The sequence below is a fragment of the Dasypus novemcinctus genome, chromosome 3, assembly GCF_030445035.2.
Source record: "Dasypus novemcinctus isolate mDasNov1 chromosome 3, mDasNov1.1.hap2, whole genome shotgun sequence".
NCBI classification, from domain to species: Eukaryota; Metazoa; Chordata; class Mammalia; order Cingulata; family Dasypodidae; genus Dasypus; species Dasypus novemcinctus.
In genome coordinates, this window is record NC_080675.1 from 48,695,166 (window position 1) to 48,717,679 (window position 22,514).

Sequence of the window (22,514 nt, forward strand, 5' to 3'; positions counted from 1 at the left end):
AGAAGAGGGATCTGGATAAAAAGAATCTTATAAATGTGAGCACAACCCTAAGTGGTCCATTCATGAAACCAACTTGAATCAACAGAGCAAAAGTTTTGAGAACTGAGGAATACCACCAATATTTCAAATTAGCCTAAGGGCAGCGCACAATCAGGGCAAACCAGAATAGCACTGCAAAGGCTTTAAAAATTAAGTTGACATTTAAACCACAGCCCACAAAAGTGGATGAGGACATGAATTTTGAACTTTAACAGGCTGGCTGTCTCCAAAAATATGCTATTTAAACAGAATCTGATTATATAGCATTCAAAATGTCTAGAATATAAATCAAACACATTAATCATGCCAAAAAAAAAAGAAAACCTCAACTCAAATAAGACAAGCCAATCCTCAGACACCAAGCCAGAGATTATAAAAATGTTGGAGTTATATGGCAAGGGTTTTAAAGCAGCTATAATAAAAATGCTCCAGCCAGAAATTACAAACACTCTTTTTCAAAACCAATGAAAAAATCAAAAGCCTCAGGAAAATACTGAAGATATAAAGAGGAACCAAATGGAAATATTAGCACTGGAAAGTACAGTAACTGAAATAAAAATCACTGGATGGGCTCAATAGGAAAATAGAGATGACAAAAGAAAGAATCAGTGACCTTGAAAATATATCAATAGAAATTATTGAATCTGACCAACAGGGAGAAAAAAGTGAACAGAAACTTGGGGAGCTGAGTGACAACAACAAAAAATTTAAAATTCATGTCATCAGAATCCCAGAAAGAGAGAAGAATGCAAAGCACTAGGAGATTTTTTATCTGAAATCATGGAGGCTAGAAGGAAGTGACAGAACATTTTCACATGCCGAATAAAAGAACAGTCAAATCAGTTCAGAACTCTATATCCAGTGAAAATATTCTTCAGGAATGAAGGGAAATTCAAGCTGTTCTCAAATGAAGGAAAACTAAGAAAAATATTTGTCAGACAACTACTGTAAAAGAGTTGCTAAAGGAAGTTATTCACAGAGAAGGGAAATGATACCAGAGGGAAACATGGATATCAGGAATGAAAAAGGAGCAATAGAAAAAGTAAATATCTGTATAAACCTAATAAATTATGCTCCTTTTGATTTCTTTAAAATTTTTTGTTGAAAAAATATAATATTAACTTTTGAGGGTTTTAATATATGTAAATGTTTGTAATAAAGGCAACTACAAAATGCAATGGGAAGGATAAAGGGACTGATAAGTAAGAGCTCTATCTTACATTGAAGTGGTAAAATATTGACTCTAAATGTACTGTAAAAAGTTAAGTATATATATTATACCTCCTAGAACAAACATTTTTTAAAAAATTACATAAGATATGGCAATAGATAAATTGGAATGGAATACTAAAAATGTGCAAATAATCAAAAAGAAGGCAAGAAAGGGAAAAGAGAATAATAAAAAAAATACATTGTGAGCAACAGGGCTTGTCCCAGGATTTAAACATTGGTTAACATCAGAATATCTAGTCATATCTAGTGTAAAATGGCAGATTGAATACATGCATTTATCTCCATTCCCTCACCTCACTGAAAAAAAAAAAAAAACTTTTTAAGGTAAAAACCAACACAGACAAAAAGAGCAAGGGAGAAACAAGACTAGATTACGATCAACACATTTTTGGAAGAAGAGAAGGAGAAAGCTAAAAACTATCTCACTCATCTTCCACTCTGCATGGTATCTATACAAGGAGATGCCACAATAAGCAAGCTGAATCATGCTGTAGATCCCAGACAGAGTCAGGAATTGTAGGTAACTCTCATCTCAGAAAGTGAAGTAGAGAATATAAACTTGAAAACAGGAGAACTGGTTGAAACTATGTATAGAGAGCTAAACCTTTACAACACCCCACCAATAAAGCCAAAGGACTATTCCATAAGTCTGCAAGCAACCACTATTTAATCTCTGGAGAAACTAAACCATTGTGGCTCTTCCAAAAAATCGAAACAGAAGGAACATTGCCTAACTCCTTCTATGACGCCAACATTACCCTAGTACCAAAGCCAAATAAAGACACCACAAGAAAGGAAAATTACAGGCCAATTTCTCTAATGAACCTAGATGCAAAAATACTTAACAAATACTTGCTAATCGTATTAAACAACACATTAAACAAATTATACACCACGACCAAGTGGGATTCATTCCAGGTATGCAAGGATGGTTCAACATAAGAAAATCAATCAATGTAATACACCATATAAACAGATTGAAGGACAAAAAATCACATGATTATATCTATAGATGCAGAAAAAGCATTTGACAAAATACAGCACCCTTTCTGGATAAAAACACTCCAAAAGATCAGAATACAAGGAAATTTTTTGAACATGATAAAAAGTATATATGAAAAACCCACAGCCAACATCATTTACAATGGAGAAATCCTAAAATCCTTCCCTCTAAATTCAGGAAAAAGACAAGGATGCCCACTCTCTCCCCTTCTATTTAACACTGTCTTAGAAGTACTTGCTCGAGCACTGAGGCAAGAACCAGATATAAAAGACATTCAGTTTGGAAAGGAAGAAGTCAGAATTTCATTATTTGCAGATGACATGATCCTATACATAGAAAACCCTGAGAGGTCTACAACAAAGCTTCTAGAACTCATAAATGAGTTTAGTAAAGTCGCATGTTATAAGATCAATGCGCAAAAATCAGTAGCATTTCTGTACACCAATAATGTGCAAGATCAGGAGGAAATTAAGAAACAAATACCATTTACAATAGTAAATTAAAAAATCAAATATTTAGGAATAAATTTAACTAAAGATGTAAAAAACTTATACACTGAGAACTATACAAGACTGTTCAAGGAAATCAAAGAAGACCTAAATAAATGGAAGAATATTCCTTGTTCATAGATAGGAAGACTAAATATTATTAAGATGTCTATCCTACCACAACTGATCTACACATTCAATGCAATCCCAATAAAAATCAACACAGCCTTCTTTAAGGAACTAGAAAAACTAACTAAGAAATTTATTTGGAAAGAGGCCCCGAATAGCCAAAGACATTTTGAAAAAGAAAAATGAAATTGAAGGAATCACACTACCTGACTTCAAAACATACTACAAAGCTACAGTAGTGAAAATAGCATGGTATTGGCATAAGGAGAGACACACAGACCAATGGAATCGAACTGAAAGCTCTGATATAGAACCTCATATATATAGCCATATAATATTCGATAAAGCCACCAAACCCTCTCAACTGGGAGAGAATGGCCTATTCAACAAATGGTGCCTGGAGAACTGGATATCCATATGTAGAAGAATGAAAGAGGATTACCATCTCACACCTTATACAAAGATCAACTCAAGATGGATCAAAGATCTAAATATAAGAGCCAAGACCATAAAGTCTTTGGAAAGCAGTGTAGGGAAACATCTACAAGACCTTGTAATAGGAAATGGCTTCATGAACATCACACCAAAAGTACGAGCAGCAAAAGAACAAATAGATAAATGGGACTTACTCAAAATTAAAGCCTTCTGCACCTCAAAGGAGTTTATCAAGAAAGTAAAAAGGGAGCCTACACAATGGGAGAAAATATTTGGCAACCACATATTGGATAAGAGACTTATAACTTGCATATATAAGGAACTCCTATATCTTGAAAATAAAAATATAAGCAACCCATTCTAAAAATGGGAAAAAGATTTAAACAGATACTTCTCCAAAGAAGAAATACAAATGGCTAAAAAGCACATGAAAAAATGCTCCAAATCTTTAGCTATCAGGGAAATGCAAATCAAAACTACAATGAGATACCATCTTACTCCCATAAGATTGGAAGCTATGAAAAAACAGAAGAATACAAATGCTGGAGAGGATGTGAAGAAATGGGAACAAAAAAAAAAGAAATGGGAACACTCATCCACTGCTGGTGGGAATACAGAAGGATCCAACCATTCTGGAGGACAGTTTGGCAGTTTCTCAAAAAACTAACCATAGATTTGCCATATGACCCAGCAATTCTGAAAACAAGGACACAAACCGATATATGTACACCAATGTTCATAGCAGCATTGTTCACTATTGCCAAAAGTTGGAATCAACCCAAATGCCCATCAACAGATGAGTGGATCAATAAAATGTGGTATATACATACAATGGAATACTACTCAACTTTAAGAACAAATACACTACAAACATACATGATAACATGGATGAATCTTGAGAACCTTATATTGAGTGAAGCAACCCAGGCATTGAAGGACAAATACTACATGACCTCAATGATATGAAATAAGTAAACCAAGCTGCCTCAGAGAGCTAGAGACTGGATGATAGGCTTACAGGAAATCAGGGGGTAGAGGAAGGATGTAAGCTCACCTCTACATGGGTGAAATCTATGATAAGCTGGAGGTAAGTATGTGTACAAGGAAGGGATAAAATGGGGGCATAGGGTTACCTTTGGGTGGGGCTTTGCGGGCTTGAGGGGGGCTAGGGATGGGCGGATGGGTAATATTGCCCAAGAAATGGGGGGGAGGGTGGGGCAACATACGAACATAGGAGATTGTCAGTGTTGGTTGAGGGTATAATGTTGAGAAAACCTTTTCAAAATATAATAAATCATTTGGTCTTAATTTCATATTCCTCACAAAGAAAATGGAATCATTGACTTTGGCACCCCATTTCTGAATGTCAGATTTTCTGGTAATATGAGGTAATACTACGAGGAAAATTTTGTAGAGGATGAAGAACAAACATTTGTTTAATCACTATTATGTGCCAGGAACTTTACACCATCTTATTTAATTCTTGCAACTCCTCAGAATGGAATAAACCAAAACCTCAAGGGAATTAAACAATTTATCCAAGGTTTCCCAGCCACTGAGTGGTAGGGCCAGAATTCAAAACTTGGGCACTTCTGAAACTAAACCTATGCTCTCTTCTACCATACCACCAAACAATGAGTTTATCAACCTTTTGAAATTTCTATCAAGTTAAGCCAATTGAAAACCTAATTGTGATTGGTAATAGATTATGTTTATGACTCTTTTGAAATAATTATATTAGCCAGAAGAATTTTCATATAGGATGAATAAAATCACTTTATGTCTCTTAACCTTTGCTCCATTGTTAGTCAAACTATACAATGTGAATTATCTTATTCCTAAAATGAGCACCCTCAAGAATATTACACTCTAGCAATAAGAATATTGACTCTATAGGAGACAGTGTCCATATGAATTTAAACTGCCTAAAACCATGGTGCATAATCCCTGAAGGATGGATGATAGCTATGTAAGAAATTTTATTTGTAATATGTATCAGGTACCTCCCTAATCTGCTAGAAAGAACTGTCAAGAATTTTATCATTTAATGTACAACTAATCATTGTTAAGTGGCATAATGGACATGGATTTATCAATCCATAATGCTTTAAATAATGGTAGTTAATTACTAAGTGATATCTTAGAGACCTAAATGAACAAATGTCATCCAGATCTACCATACTCAGAAGGAAGTTTACTTCCCCCAAGAGATCTGGCCCATTTCTATTACAAACCAATAGACTGATTTTTACATACATTTAGAAAGTCAGCATGGCCAAGAAAAAGCTTCATTAAGCTTTCCAATTCAAAGATGCCACGCTGAAATTAAAACATTTGGAATTCTTCTCAAATAGTATGTAAGTCGTCATTTAGACTTTTGAAAAATGTTTATTCAGGATGATATCAAATGAGGAAATAAGTCCAGTATATTATTTCCATACCCAACTTTATGTTTCCATCTACAATTGAATTGTTTTTAAAAAAGGAGGAGTTTAGAAAACAAAACAAGAACATTTAGTTTTTTAGACCTTTTCTTCCACATTGTTTATAATTACCCAGGCTTAGTCAGTTTTTCAGACTAAAACAACCCATACATGTCAAATCAATGTGTTTCTCAGAACTCAGGCTGCTCTTCTATAACACTAACAATGTTTAAATAATATCACCCTCATATCACAGAATTGTTCCCTTTCTTGATTGTGATAATAGCATAGAGCTATGCAGGGCAGGACATGTGTGCACAGATGCACACTGAAGCATCAATGTTAAAATAATATGTCTTAGATTTGCTTTCAAAATACTCCCATAAAAAGTGGGGGAGGTAGGAGATAGATGCAACAAGATGGACAAAATACTGATAATTGTTAAAGCAGGGTAACCTTGTTATATAGGGGTTCATTGTACTATTCTCTCTTCTTTTATGTGTATTTGAAATGTTCTGTAATAAAAAGTTTTGTTAACATTATCATCTCAAGCCAGAATAAGGAATCTTTCAACATTAGTTCATTCAAAAAGTAAAATTCAATTACATTAGACCATAATTCCTAGAAAAAACAGATCAGCATCCCAGCCTTGTCATTTATAAAGCTTTTTGGTTTGGTTTGTTTTTTTTCAAATTTGCAGAAGAGTTGCAAGAAGCATATAAGAATGCCTAGATTTACCAAATGTTAACATTTTGCCACATTCTGTTTTTTCTTATATACATACACATATACAAATAAATGCACACACATATATACATTTTTTCCTAAACCATTTGAGATTTAGTTACAGACATCATGACACTTTACCCCTAAATACTTCTGCATGTTTCCCCTAAGAAGGCATTACCTTTCAAATTGCATTACAAATATCAAATATAGGAAATTTAACAAAATGCTCTTATCTGGGAAGCGGACTTGGCCCAGTGGTTAGGGCATCCATCTACCACATGGGAGGTCTGCGGTTCAAACCCTGGGCCTCCTTGTACCCGTGTGGAACTGGCCCACGCACAGTGCTGACGTGCACAAGGAGTGCCGTGCCACGCAGGAGTGTCCCACATGTAGGGGAGCCCCACGCGCAAGGAGTGCGCCCCATAAGGAAAGCCGCTCAGCGCAAAAGAAAGTGCAGCCTGCCCAGGAATGGCACCACACACACGGAGAGCTGACACAGCAAGAAGACGCAAAACAAAGAGACACAGATTCCTGTGCCACTGACAACAACAGAAGTGGACAAGAACATGCGGCAAAATGGACACACAGAATAGACAACTGGGGCGGGGGGGAGGGAAGGGGAGAGAAATAAATAAAATAAATCTTTTTTTAAAATGCTCTTATCTAATTCACAATCCATATTCAAAGTTTACCAATTATTACCAAAAAAAAAAAAAAGTCCTTTGTAGCATTTTTCCCTGATTTAGGATGTGATCCAAAGTCATCCATTCCATTTATTTGTCATGGCTCTTTAATCTCAAACCTAGAAAACAGTGACTTGTTCACCTTTCATGACATTGATTTTTTTAAATGTCTCTCAGTTTGGGTTTGTCTGGTATTTCCTCATGATTAGAAACAGATTGTATATTTTGGCACAAGTGAAGTGTCTTTTTCAATGCTTCACATCAGGAAGCACATGATAATTTGTCGATGTTAATTACGATTATTTGGTTAAGGTGGTGTACACCAGGTATCTCCACTGTCAAATTACTCTTTTCCCTTTTGCAAATAATAAGTAATCTCTGGGGAAATTCTTTTAAAATGTAAATAGTCTATTCCTCTCCAAATTTTCACACAATAGTTAAGCATCCATTGATGATTACTGCTTGAATCAATTATTACTATGATGTTCGTAAAACGGTAATTTTCTAACTTTATTAGTATATCTGTATGTTTAAGTTGGCATCATATGAAAGACTTTTAATATTTGCTATGATTGGAAATAATTTTACTCAGGAATTTGAGCCATTTTAAGTCACATTCAAGCAATTTTCTTTTAAATACTAGATATCCGAAATCCTAAACATCTCAAGTAACTGTTTGGCAAAAGTTCCTAAGCATTATCTGCTGATAACCTATGTCCATTTCTCCCTCCACTACTCTCCTTTCCTCCCCATCCCCTCAGGACTGAGTACAGAGTAGAAATTGCCAATGGAGTAGGAAGGATGGGGAGAAAGGAGACTGAAGGTTGCTGACCAATAAGTAGAAAGAAAGCAATGGCTGCTGGTGAAGATTGCCTGTAGAGTAAATGCCAATCAGCTTGTGATGGACCAGACAAAAATGACCCATCAGTCAGTGGACCACGAACAACCAGATGTTTTCTTTATGATGACAAATGCTCATCAACAACAGCCCCCAAAGACTTATCCACCCAAGAACTGCCCACAGTTTCTGGAGCATAATATAGTTACATAGATAAAACATTGCCTAAACATGCCAAGCTGTTCCTGAAAAATTATTCTTATAAACAGACTAATCTGACTTCAAAACCAAAGATCCACAAAGAGAAGTATTAATAATGCAACAAATGTCATAAATGGAAGAAAAGAGAAAAGTACTTTATTACTATTCAAAATACAAAATTATCTGGAATACTTGTTACTGAGGAAATCATGAGATGTGGTTTAAGAGCCTAAGCAGGGAAACGGACATGGCTCAACTGATAGAGCATCAGACTACCATATGGAGGGTCCAGGGTTCAAACCCAGGGCCTCCTGACCCATGTGGTAAGCTGGCCCATGTGCAGTGCTGCCATGCACAAGGAGTGCCAAGCCACACAGGGGCGCTCCTGTGTACGGTTGCCCCACGCGCAAGGTGTGCGCCCTGCAAGGAGAGCCCCCTAACGTGAAAAAAGTACAGCCCGCCCAGGAGTGGCGCTGCACACACAGAGAGCTGATGCAACAAAAAAGAGATGCAGTTTCCCAGTGCCACCAGATAATGCAAGCATACACAGAAGAACACAGAGCGAATGGACACAGAGAGCAGACAATGGGAGTAACGGGAGGGAAATAAATAATATCTTTAAAAAAAAAAAAAAGAGCCTAAGCAATACCACTTTATAATAAAAAGGACTGCTCATGCTAACAGGGGTTTTCCCCCCTACTACTCTCTTGATCTTTAAAGATCTTATAAACCTGAGTTATCCACTGAAAATATTTCAATATCTCTTACCATTTCATGATAGCTCACTGAAAACCCAAATGAAGCTCTCAAGTTCTCCATTTCTCCTCTGGAATCTATCCTTAGATGGCATGCTGTCTGGGCACAAGGACATTTTCTTTCTACTTTGCTACATTCTTTTTTGCAAACATTACCAGTGGCCAGCCTAATATTTTTAAAAGATCTCTCCTTTTTTGGATACATTTATATATCACAATCACAAAGAAGATCTTTCTGGAATCCTTCTGGAAATGACTGGAATAAAGCATTAAGATTTTCCCTAATTTTAGAATGAATTTTTCCCTCAAGGGGAAATTTCTTGGGGGAGAAAAGTGGAAAAAGCAGTCAGCTATATCCCTCAGGCAACACTGAGCCAAGGTTTGATATGTCTCAATGAGGCCATTGTACCACAGCACAGGGGCGTATGACGGGACGGCTGAAGAAGGGATTTTCACACTGTGCTATACTACCTGCTTTTCACCTATTATTCCCTCAGCTACAGAGATGAGGAGGACTCTATGAGGTAATATGAAGAGATAGGTAAATCAGCGTAAGAAACAGAGAAGATACGAACACTTGGCACTAGTGCATAACTTTAATTCAGTTACATGTTAGAATCACATGTAGATACTTCAAGGCAATGGTTCTCAAAGTAGGGTCCCAACATCAATCACCTGGGAACTTGTTAGAAATGTACAGTTTCAGCCCCATCCCAGACTTACTATATCAGGAACTCAGGGGGTGGACTCAGCAGTCTATGTTTTAAGGAGCCCTCCACGTGATTCTGGTGGGTATTAAATTCTGCAACCTACTACTTAAAAAAAAAAAAAAATACTTAAGTCAGAATATTTTTTAAAACTCTTGGACTAATTCTTATATCAGCCAGGACTGAGAACCAGAGTTAACCAAAAGACTCTATATCCAGGAGAATCCCTGGGTCTACAGTTTCCCAGGATCACCTCTATGCTAAATATAAGAGGGCTGTAGAACTTTAAGCTGAGAACTTGGTCAGGCTTTAGGGGGAATTTTTCAAGTCACAGGCTGAGAATATTTCCCTTCTCTTCATTTCCAGAGAAGGGACACATTACTTCTGAATAAGAACAAAGACAAAAAAAAAAAAAAAAACCTCTGCATTTGGAAAACCTCTCAGTATTCCAGACTCATCCCCGCTGAGAATGAAGACAATGGAGACTGCATCTAAAAATCAGCTCACAAATTAAGTTGGTCAAATATCATCATAATTTTTCCATAAACAAAATAAGTGAGATAAAGTTTGATTTTTCTGTTAGAGTTGTACATGCCATGTAAGGAAGTAGAAGAAACATTTATCTAAATAAATTGGGACAGAAGCATCATCAGCATTTTTTAGGACATCAACAGTATCTATCATCTTTACTCAAAATATAAGAAACTAAATAACAGAGCTCCATCACACTGCATTTGTGTGGTGCACAAATTGCCTGTAGATCTTAAAGCCCCTTAACCTTTGTTCTTTTTAAGAAATACAAGAATACATCCAAATCTAATTATCTTCCTCTTTGTTGAGTCTTACTTTGTTAATAAAAATCTAAATCCATAATTTCTTCTCCTAGACAAAAAAAAAAAAAAAAAAAAAGTGAACCAGACCAAAGTTTTAGTAAATGCGCAGGGCTGAGAAAAAGGGTGAGTTGGCCCAGATGAGCTGATTTTATTATAAACACCTGATCTACATTTGTTTATTTAATGGAGGAGGGGCATACTGATACCTACACACATAAAATGATGGCAAAGAGGGGGAAAGGAACCACTTTACTGAGAACCAACTCTGCCAAAATTGCAAGAGAATTGACAGACTTATCCTGACTTGAAAGATAAAGAAACTGAGGGCACTGGCCATGGTCTCACTTCTAATGAATGCCAGAGTTATAAAATATAAGTCTATTTGACAACAAAACCCTTTCTCTCTGCACCATAACAAAATTGTCTTCTTGCCTGGGATAATAGTTTGTTTAAAAGATAATAAAATATTGCAGAAATTTTGATCCCCATCTTCCCATCTTTGTCCCTTCTCACCACTCAAAAATGCCTACCAAAGGACTTCTCTAATCAGTACATAATTCATTCATCCGTTCATTCAAATATTTGAAGAGCCCCTGGCATGTAACAGGGTTCAGGGCAGGGGCTTGCGACTCCACGCTTCCTACAGGCTAGTTTTGGGGCAGGTGTGACTTGGTGGTTTTATCTAAATTCCCTTTGAAGCTCCATTAACATGTATCGCGATCCAGATACATCTAACTTCAGGAGCTTTCACAGACGTGACTCCCTTTCCAAAAACATTGAGCCAATAAGCAGTGGTGCCAAGATGCCAAAAGCAGGCCAACTCAGTGCTATTATCACACGACGTTTTCACGCGCTACACATCTAATTCGCTGTCCAGCACAACAGATGCTGTCTCCGGCCAGCCCTCCACTGCCTGCTGGGAGCATGGCCCTAGTGGGGCCACTGGGCAGCAGAGCAGTGTAAGTCACCCTTATCCCCAGAAGGCAGGCGCGCAAACCTGAGCCAGAACTCAGGGCGAACCTTAAACGCACAGCGCCGTGGGCTCGCGGCACCTTCGTGGCAGGGTTCCCTAATGGCTGGTTCTGAACCTGGGGGTACAGCCTCCATGGGCTGCAAGGGCAGACGTTATTCACAGGGCCCTCTCTACCTAGCGTCGGCCACTTCCCCGCCCTCCCCCCGCCGGGGCGGGCCACCAGGGCCACCTGCATCTCTCAAGTCCTGACAGGCAGCGAAGGTGTTGGACAGAGCGGCAAGGGCCCGCCGGGCAGAATGGGGTACCCGGGCAGCTGCTCCCGTGAGCCCGGCACAAAGGAAGGCGACAGAAGCTGGGAACTTCCCACCCTTGGGCGCCGCGGCCTGCCTGCCCGGGACCTCCGCGGCCGGAACGCACTTACTGTCGGTCGCCATGGTCCGGCGAGGGAATGCCAGGTGCGGCCCGCCGCTGGGCGAGCGGGCGCAGAGCCCGGCCGGCGCGCGCGCCTCGCCAGGCCCCGCGCGCTCGGAGGCCGCGCCGCGCACAGCCCCTCCCGCCGCGCGCCCCCGCCGCGCCGCCCAGCGCCCCGCCGCCGCCTCCAGCCCCCCGCCCTCGGCGGGCTGCGGCGTCCAGGTGCGGGACTTACTCCTCCCTTGCTCACAGCATCTGCCCCTCCTCTCCTTCCCCAGAAGCAGCCAGTTGGAAACACGCTCCGGCCACGCTAGGGTCGCCTCACCAGGCATCCCTTTCCCATTATAGTCTCCGGGAAATTCCTGCTTACTTCTCCCATTCTCCACCCTCACGCGTGCCTCGAGCTACCTAAGTGTGCACTTAGCCCTAGCTGGAAGGAGCAAAGCAGGAAACTAGTTGAAGGACGGGGTAAGTGCTCAGTCAGGTGCCGGACATCACTTTTCCAGGGCTCGAGAATTCCCGGGAGACCCGCTCAACACCGTCCCTGGAAGCTCCAAGCTGCCTAACGTTACTGTCCTTTTTGTCTTCAATGTGAAATTAGAGCCTGGCACATAGTAGGCTCTCTCACAGACGGGTGGGTGGATAGATGAGTAAATGGATGACTGGATGCCTGTATGTATGAATGAATGGCCATCTCGCTGGCTGGATCCTTACTGGATGAACAACTAATTACCAGCGGACTATGGGCCAAACCGCTGCCCGCCTGGCTGACCATGAGTGGAGGCTTAAGGAAGCAGACCAGCCTAAACCAGTGAGTCCGGACTATTTTGTGCTTCACAAGCCATTCATGATTTAGGAGGGCTCTGAGCTGGCGCTGTCTGTAAAAATTGTATACAACTTCATAAAGGCCAGAAACCAATTTCTGGCGGATTCTTGGTGGTACATAAGATTCCCTAGTGTAACGGATCAAATGACTCAACACATGTCCTAGAGCACATGGCAGGTTATTTTCCCCTTACAGAATACAATCCATTTGATGCATTTGGGAATGCACATCCAGCCCAGTCAGTAGAGATCATCCTAGATGCTGAGAAGAAACCCAACAAGGCAGAGTCGGAAGCAGCTTCACTTTGGCTGGGCAGACCCAGGAAACAACCAGAGAAGAACACAAGAGTCTTTCCTGATCAATCTACTGAAGTACAGGTGAGGGGAAATTACTATTTTGATTGTGCAGACACCCAGATTCAGTAGTCTGCAGTGGGACCTAGGGGCATCTGGTTGGTTTTCATGTTTTCTTTTTTTAGGGTTTTTGTTTATATCTTTTTTTGTTTTGTTTTGTTTCTTTTCTTTTTTTTAAATGCAGATGATTCTGAAGCAGACTAGTTAAGAACCATGGAGAACTGGCTGATTTGTTTTTTACAACAATGCTCTAAGGTAGACCCAACAACAGAAAGACCTGAAATGGCTTGGATGGAGAAAAGAGAACAGAATTAAAAAGGATCCTGGAATTCTGAAACCATTTGCAACTCACAAACCAGGAGGTTAAGCTGGTTTGAAAGGGTTAATGGTGAATTGGGTTTTGGGCTTATTTCCTTTGAAGGGTCAATGGAACATTTATGTGGCTCATTATTCATTAATAAAAACTATTTTTTCTAGATCAGAAGGAGAAACAGTAGATAATATAAAGTAGATTTATATTAAGTGTTTTCTGGCCTGTTGTATAGAAGTCCCATTATTAGTGTGGGACCAGATGTCAGATGATAAAGGGTTAAGGAACTAGTAGATTTCAAAGAGTTAGAGCCTCCAAGTATAGATAATTATCTCAAGAAGTTTGACAGTAAAGGGAAAGGGTTTGTCGACCAGGATTGCAGTAAAACAGTTATTGTTTAAGATAAAGGATTGTTCAGCCGGAAGGAACTTTCAGTTCACATATTAAAGTATGTTTAAAAAAATCATAAATTTTCTGTAAGTAAATTAAATCTCTGGCTCACTTCCCCATTCCACCCACATTGAGGAAGCTTAATTTTAGTCATCAGTTCAGGCTTTCTCAGGCAATTCAGGGTTCTTCCTTCCTACTTTTCCTTGGGGTTGCATCCAAGTTTGGTTGAAAGGGTTGAATAGCCTCTGGGATGTGAAGAAGTATCTTGTCCTTAGACACCATCTGTCCTCATTGTAATGTACTTCATCTATCTGGACCTTGGAGCTCATCAGCCCTCCTCAGCCCTGCTTGGTCTCCTTTTATCACTCCACAGGTTTGACATCCTCCACTCCCTTCTCTCGTCTATACCCCAAGCCCCTCCAAGTCTTTTTCTCCTGGGCTCTCCCATGCCTTTTGAGGAGTCAGAGGAAAATTTGGCCAGTTGCCCATGCTATTCTGAGGACACAGGGAGACATGTGAAGCAGTCTCAGGCCTGTCCTATCCAGCAGGCCGCACAGTCATTTCTTCCTTAACATTCCCTCACCATGATGGTGGAAGGGAGCTCTGTAGGGTGTGCTAACAACAAGGACTTTTAATGCAATAAGGCCCCTTGAGTTTCAATTTCTGAATACATCTGGAAGCTGTATCATCAACCCTTGTTCCTGGCATTTGAGATTTTTTAGGAAGGGAAATGTGTAGAGAGTTGAGCACTGAATGCTTTCAGCTGCATGTAGCTGCACAAAGTGGCTTAAGCAATAAGAACATCTTATTATCTCATATAGCAAGAAATACAAAGTTAAGTGTTCTCATGCTTGATATAGCATTTCAACAGAGGACTTGGACTTTTTCATTCTTGCTACTCTGCCATCCTCAGTATCTCAGCAGTGACCATTCATGATCACAAGAAGGCTGTAGCAGCACTAAAGCCTCATGTGGCAACATTCCAAAAGCACGGGAAGAAAAGATTTCACCTGTCTCCCTCTTTTTATCCAAGAAAAAAATATTTTTAAAACCCTTCGAAGACCTCTTTCATTGATCCTAGCAGCAATGGAGACTGGAAAAGCAAGTGTCTGATATTTTCAGCTTCAATGGCATGAGGCAGGTTCTGCCAGCAAGGAAGACAAGAGGTAAGGAATGGCTCTTGGCTGCACCATCAACAGTACCTGCCCTAGGCCCCTTCTTGTACAACCAATTGAATTTTATACCCCCATTTCTCTCCTCTCTGACTCCTCCTCTCTCCGTAACTGAGGAAACCTATTTCCTAAGGGGTTGTAAAACTAACTCTTAAAATATTCTTATTCTTTGTGTCTCATACTTAGACCTTAATTTTTTTGTCTTTATTTTTTAAATATTACATTAAAAAAATATGAGGTCCCCATATACCCCCCACCCCCCTCACCCCACTCCTCCCCCGATAATAACCATCTCCCCCATCATCATGAGACGTTCATTGCATTTGGTGAATACATCTCTGAGCACCACTGCACCTCATGGTCAATTAGACCTTAACTTTTGAAATACAAAAGTCAAGAATTTGGTTCCTTTGGTTCTCTATTTCTGCTGTGCATCTTAAGGTCAAAGATGTCAAGGTCTGGTTAGGGTCAGGGAGACTCACGTGGTAAATTAAATGACATAACAGGAATGAAAAACACATCAGTGGATACCAAGATAGGGTTCCATTACACTTACAAGAGGAGGAGCCGCTGGAGAAAGGTGATAAACTATAACGAAAGGAAGAGATGTTGGATAAAAGAGGAGCTGACATCACCAGCAGAGGCAGCAAGACTTCACCTTGGAGAAAAAGTCTTTTCAGTCTTAGAAACATAAGTTGAGAGAAAGAGTGATGACTCAAAGTATTTTGTGGGTGCAAGAGGGCACTTGAGAAAACTTGGGTATGATGTATGGCCCCAATGTTCTCTATTATGTAGGGCAAATACTTATTTACTGAGATGAAAGGCCAGTAGAGGTGGCGTCGAGGACCTAGGGAAGTGGAAACGTTTAAAGCGGCTTCTGTTAGGAAGATAAGAGGGAATGAAAGGCATGACAAGGAGGACTTCCATCCCGCAGTGAAGGCACACCTGGAATTAGACCTCAGGAACCAAGGTAGCCCATTGGAAGGTTTCTCCAACAAAGCTTTCTCCAACAAAGTTTGAGGGCGGGAAAGCCAATCACAGAAGGAAGGCCAAACATGGAGGAATTCTAGGGTTGCTGTGACCTTGAAATATCCACCAAGGGGCTCTTGGGGTTTGGAAGCATTGATGAAGCTGTGTGGCAGTGGAGAGAACTGGGAGAATTCAGAGGTGCCCAGGGCTGGAGACCCTGAGGATGAAGAGTGGGAGGACAGTTACGTGGTCTGGGAGAACTGTAGCTCTTGGGGTTGTGTATGTGCAAAGGTGATCAGGACAGAGGAAGGGTAGGACCAAGCAATTGCTTTTATTTTATTTTATTATTTTATTTTTAGTATGGTATTTTTTTTTTAATTTTTGAAGATACAGAAATCACACAAAATTTTACAATAAAAAATATAAGAGTTTCCCATATACCCCACTCCCCACACCCCCCACTCCTCCCTCATCGACAACTTCTTTCATAAGTGTAGTACATTCATTGCATTCAATGAGTACATTTTGGAGCATCGAGCAATTGCTTTTAAAATGTTGTTTTTGCTGAGGTAATTTAGTATTATTGCAGGCCTCTTTTGACTTGTTATTTACTGTAATTGTGATTCAAATATCACCATCCACGTTGCTTGAGTTCATTTCCAGGACAAGCTGGACAAATACCCCTTAGACATACTGCACAGCAGTTATGGTAGGTGCTCTGGGAAGAAGGAAACATTCCTTGGCCTATGACCACATCCTGTTGACTTTATCAACACTCTGGCTATAAATAAGAAATGAGAGCAAGGAAGGGTGAAGGGCTGCAGCTACTCATCCTGTAGGTCTGTGTCAGCTCAGAGACTATTTTTGATTGAAATGGCTAACGCCTTAGAGTAGGTAAAAATAAAAAATTTATTCTATTTGTGTACTGACACTAGGAGAGAGGGGGTTTTTAATTATTGTTTGTTTTGTGTAAAACTTGCCTTTGATTTTCATTAATGTGTTATCTCTTTGCAATGGTTTCTCTGTATTTGTCCTAAGCTCCTCACCTCAAATACTTCAGAACATTCAAATATAACACAGATTATGGTGATAAACAAATACAGGTTTTTTAAAAAATAACCATTAAGTAATAAATAGCATTGTGCTCTGATTTAACTCCTGCACTTCACAAGGGGCATGAGGTGCAGTAGAACAGGGTTGATCATTAGAACCCTGGTGTGGAAAGTGGACGGCAGGGCCTGGGTCCTGATCCTCCTGTCTGGTGGCTCCAGCAGTCACTGGAGTCACTGGAGAGATGGCCTAAAATGACCTAAAAGCAGAAAACAACAGCATTTATTGTTGTCTGTCTCCCACTGCAAGACAGCACCTTACTGGCTGGCCATGGTGCAGAGCAAATGTTTCAGGAATCTGTAAGGCAGGAATTTAGAAGAGGTGAGAGAAAATAACCAGGCTCAGGAAAAATTAAGAAAGAATCTGGGCACCAGGAAAACAGGTCAAAATTATGACTTTGTTGTTCAAAACTCTGTATAGGTTAATACTGCATTAATTCCTTATGTTAGTGACTGAATGTGGCCCGACTATTCAAAACAGTACTTTTAATCTTTTTATCAGTCATTCAAAAAACAGTCCAGGGGAGTCAATGTGACTCAGTGGTTGATGCTGGCTTCCCACAAACAAGGTCCTGGATTCAATCCCTGGCCTTGGTACCTTTTTAGGTACCAACAACCCAAAAATATATGATCTCCTCATTTCAGAAAGGAATACATAGTTATAGAAATAATGCTAAAACTCTCAAGCAAACTACACTTACCTGGGGTCAAGTATCCTTGGAGAAGGGGAAACACAGGGACCAAGGAAGGTATCCTAATAATTCGCTATTTTTGCCAAAGGCAATCCTAGGCCAGCTTTCTCAAAGTGTGAGCTTCAGGCCACCTGCTCCAGAATCACCTGGGGAGCTTGTTAAAAATGCAGAATCTCAGACATCACCCAAATTTAGTGGATCAGAAGTTTAGCAATGGGACCCTAGAATGTGCTTATTCAATAAGCTCCCCAGATGTTTCTAATACACCCTAAAATTGGAGAATTCCTTGCCAGGATAATAGCAGGTAGTTAGAGGGTGATAAAACTGCCCTGGAGACCTGGAATTTCAGGGGAGTTTCTGCTTCAGTCCTCTCTATCTACAATGGAGAATGAAGGTACTAATATGCTACTAATGTGGAAAATTTGTCACTAGGGAAAAAATTCAGTGTTAACAAACTTTTGCAATAAATGGCTCTTATATGTACATATAATTAAGGCATCTACTTAAAAATTAAAAATTAAAATCTATTTCATTTTTATCCTTCAGGCAGAAAGTCACAATTCTCTATATAATTCTTTATAACATGAAAAAAAAAAAAAAAAGGTCCAAGACAGGCCACAAAGTTGCTTTTATTTCTCCAGTCTAAGCAACTTTTATTCTTTATCAAAGTACTTATTTGTTTTAGCTAAAATAATAGAAAATAATTTCAAATCTGTGTTTTATTTAAAAAGTAACTTTTGGACAAGGAGGGCTTTATGGCAGTCAGGAAATTAATTCCTTTGAGTATTGGAATATATTTTCCATTTGACACAAGAAGACAAATTTGAGTAACTGTTAGGGAAAATGTTAACAAATTTTAAAACAGACCTGCATTATTTCTATACATCTAAGCTAGAATAAAATTTTTGGTTTTAATAACTAATTTCTTACATCACTCTTCATTCTGTTTTCTAGATCTTGATCTCTTGATTCTGTGTATTCCTTTCCCTGATAATTCAGTTTATCTTCTTCTTCATGCAAATATCTCAAAAGAATAATGCACAATCCCACCCAAAGTGCATCACTCTCAATTTAATCCTCAACCCACTGTAAAGAGATTTTTGCCGCCATTACTCTACTGAAATTTGCCCTCAGTAAGGCAGTGACCTCCAATTGCCAAGGTCAAAGGATAATTTTTGGTTTTTATCTAATCATACTGTTGTATATGGTATTATTCATCACTCCCTCCAGGAAATTCTATATCCTTGACTCCCTTGACACTTCATTTTCCTAAATCTTCTCCTTTATTTCATATAATTATCAAAAGTTCTTCTCCTGGGCTCCTCTTTCCTCCCCAGATTTCCTTGATAGTTGGTATTCCACCCTCAGTGCATTGCTCTACTCTACTTATTCCAGAAACTTTGTAAAGGGATACGGTTTGGATTCTGTGGGGTGTAGCACCCTTGGTAATCCTAGCACAGCATGATCTCAACAATTAATTTTTTTGTTATACTTGTGCATCTCAGCACTAAACTGTATCCTGACTCATGAGTGTGTTGGTTAAAAATGTAAGCTCTGGAGTCAGACTACATGGGTTCAAATAATGGCCTCACCATTACTTACAAGCTCCATGGTCTTGGGGAAGTTAATTACCATCCATGTAGCTTTGTTTTCCTCTTCTGAAAATGATAAAATAATACTTATTGAAATTTCTACTTCTGGCAGTATACAGATCAGATACTTTTGGAGGTTCTTCATGCTCTTTCTGAAGAAACTACTTCACAAATAATTTTTAATGTATTACTAGGCTCACTAGAAAGCAAGGAAAACCTCCAAAGGGAAAACAATGGGCTGAAACCAGAGCAGGAGGCAGTAATTTGTAAGCAAGTAAACAGAGACTGGTGAAACAGAGTTGACCTGATAAACACCCACAACCAAGAGACCAAAATTTGAGCTTAACCTGAGACTCAAAGGACTCATTTATTGATATAATAAGCATATGGGTAATTTTGTTAGACATTCAATATTTTTAATTCTAAAAAAAGGACTGTGTATCTTCTGATTGCTTCATCTTTATTTACAAATGAAATGGTTTTCTAGATATAAAGTCTCTAAATAAAGGGCAGGGTATTTTTTAAATGCAGTACAAAATGTCTGCATAAATAAAGGGCAGGGTATTTTTAAATGCAGTACAAAATGCTGAAAAAATTATATGGGTGACTAGTTGAAGTTTATGGAGCAAGCACCTTCAGTGGATCAAGTATAATAAAATAGTATGTAAAGTTAGTAAGAGTGATATGGGCTATGGGTGGGAGGCTCTTTGTCTCTTAAGCTGTCTGTGACTTGTGGGTGTGGGGTGATAAGAGGCTGCAGTCCTGCCCTTGGTGACCATGGCAAGGACTCCAGGCCCAGAAAACAGTTTAACAATGCAAGGTCTATAAACTTTAAGTATTCAGGAGAAATGCAAGCCAAATATGCTAAAAGCATATCTAGAATGCCTGAATTCCATGCTAAAAGCTTACCTAAGATGTGGAAGCTATATATGCTAATTCAAGCCTATTGAAAACTGAAACAAAAGGACCATTTAACCTTTACTCTCTGTATAAAAGAAACTCAAAAGTCTTGTTCGAGGCTTGGGTTTGCCACAGGAAGCTCCCGAGTCCGGCCGGCCGTCAATAAACCATTTTTCCTTCTCAAAATCATTCCTGAGTCCTGGCCTCTCTAAACGCAAATAATTGAACCTCTCTCAAATTCTACAACATTTCTGGGGGCTCGTCCAGGATTGCAAACGAAGGCCAGAGATGGTAGCATTTTGCTGCCCCTTCCAAATCCCCGAGGAAGCCAGGAGGACTTGGGTGAACCCCAAATCTGGGCACCCCTGGATTAAATTTAATCCAGAAAAGATGTGGGCTCCACCAGAATCTTCCCAACAGAAATCGAGGGCAATGGAAGGTCTGAAGAGAAAGATTCTGGGAATGAAAAAGAACTCCGAACATGGAAGAAGGTAAGACTCCCCTGGTGAGTATAGTCTGGAAAGCCCTAGCTCTAATTGCTAGGAAGGGGAAGCTGATCACCTCCCAAGAGAGCCCTAGTAGCCCCAGAAAACTGGGGGGAAGCCATTCTCTCTAGGACTGGAAAAAGGAGAAAAACCAGGAAAAGACCCTGGTGTTTTGGGTTTGTCTAACTGCATGTTAGAATCTGGTACTGGTCTTATATCCACTAAAGGAGTGGAGGCTTGATTGTAATAGGAAGGGTTGTTTATAGGTTCGAGTCCTAACATCCTGGAAATTGATCTGGGTTTAAAAAAAAAACAAAAAAAAAACAACTTGGTTACAAGAAAATGGATTGGCTTTTCTAGTGAAGCTTGGTCTGGGTATAAAGTTAAACAGTGAAAAGGGTCTAGCTGGAATCTTTTGTTATGGTGCTGAATTGTGAATGAATTCACTTTATACCAAATGTTAATGTTAAGTGTTCTCTCTAAGGTTTGTGATGGCTGTGGGGGCAGCCATGCTGAAAATATGTATATAGAACTTGTGGGTCAGATTAGTGACCTTTGTGCTTCTGTCTGTGTCAGTTCAATGCTAGTGTTGGAGTTGTGTGGTTATGTAAAGTAGAACTTAGTTGAGCTGGAACCCTCCCTTGCCATTGGCAAGGGGGTGAAATGATTATGGGGCAAAACTGAAAAGTCTGGATGTTTGTGGAGTCTAGATGTTTGTGCATGCTCTGCTGTCTTGTCTCTGGTCTGCCCCTTTGCCGGGGCTTGGAGGCCATCTGTGTCCATGCCACGTACCCAAGTTTGTTGGGGCTGCCCCAGTCAGAGTCCCTGGGTCCCTGGGAGGGGTGCAGAATGTGAGTAGGTTCTGTCTGCCCATTTTGGCAGAAAGCTGGAAAGGGTGGAGCAGCTCGCCCCTTTCCAGTGAGTCCACACCTTCTATTCATAAGCCGCATCCCTATTTGATTGTTGTGCACCCAACTGCCTGAAAGGGGGAGAAGTGAAAGGGGTAAAAGCAGAATCAAAATAAATGCAGTAAAGTTCCCTCCCTAGGGTGTCAAAGCCAAAAAACATTTGCATTCTGCCCAGGTTCTTAGAAGGTATTGTGGTAACTTTAAGTAAGGGAATGTGTTCTGTGAAGGTAAAATTTGTCTTAAAATTATAAATAATTATAAAAAGTTTAATAAAGCATTGTTTAAATTAAGGTATTTAAATGGCTAATTCCAAAAAGTCTTTATTAAACAAAACCTGAATTGATAATACTACAAATAAAAGGTAATTTTATAACAGGAAAATTTGTTGGTGGCCAACCTCCCCTGCCAACTTGCTTCTAAAAAAACTGTTTCTGGTATTACATGTTACTAAGTATTTAAAGTGAAGAAAAGTTCATTATTTTAACAAGCTTGTTTAGTGTTAATGGCAATTATATGTTGTAAGAAGTTTGCCTGGTAACTTAGTATGTGGGATATATGGAATGTGTTTTTATTGTTAAGGAAAGAGGAGATGATTTTGTCCTAAGATAAAATGATTGATTATGGGAAAGAGTAGAGTGTGGGACAAAATTTGAATGAATACTGAAAGTGTAGAAAGTTTATAGAAGGAAAATTTTTATGATTAAAATTGAGTAAGATTTAATAAGTCATATAAAGTTTTAAAGGGTTTAATATCAAGTAGTATACTGATGCAAAGATAAAATTTTGTTATTTCTCAAAGTCTCTTGAGTCATTAGTCTCTTTTAGTAAAAGTTTCCTGAATAATCAATATACAAAGAACATCTGTTTTATCAAAATAGCTTCTTGTGCTTTAACCTCATCATTTCCTCAGTGTTTGAAGAAGGGTCTT

The 22,514-nt window shown here is 39.4% G+C and overlaps 1 protein-coding gene across 6 annotated transcripts in view; it reads right to left on the reverse strand.

The window, feature by feature from the left end:
• SYT16 (synaptotagmin 16) overlaps positions 1-12,178 on the reverse strand; it is a 298,663-nt gene extending 286,485 nt beyond the window's left edge. For 3 of the 6 annotated variants that reach the window (XM_058293314.1, XM_071213895.1, XM_071213893.1), the window contains exon 1: positions 11,891-12,014. In XM_058293314.1, the coding sequence (XP_058149297.1) occupies positions 11,891-11,903 (13 nt within the window). In that variant the 5' untranslated portion in view covers positions 11,904-12,014. Of the gene's footprint in view, positions 1-11,890; positions 12,019-12,115 lie in introns of those variants that run through there. The other 3 variants (XM_071213896.1, XM_058293313.2, XM_071213894.1) reach the window with 3 other exon arrangements.
• Positions 12,179-22,514: the final 10,336 nt, after the last annotated feature.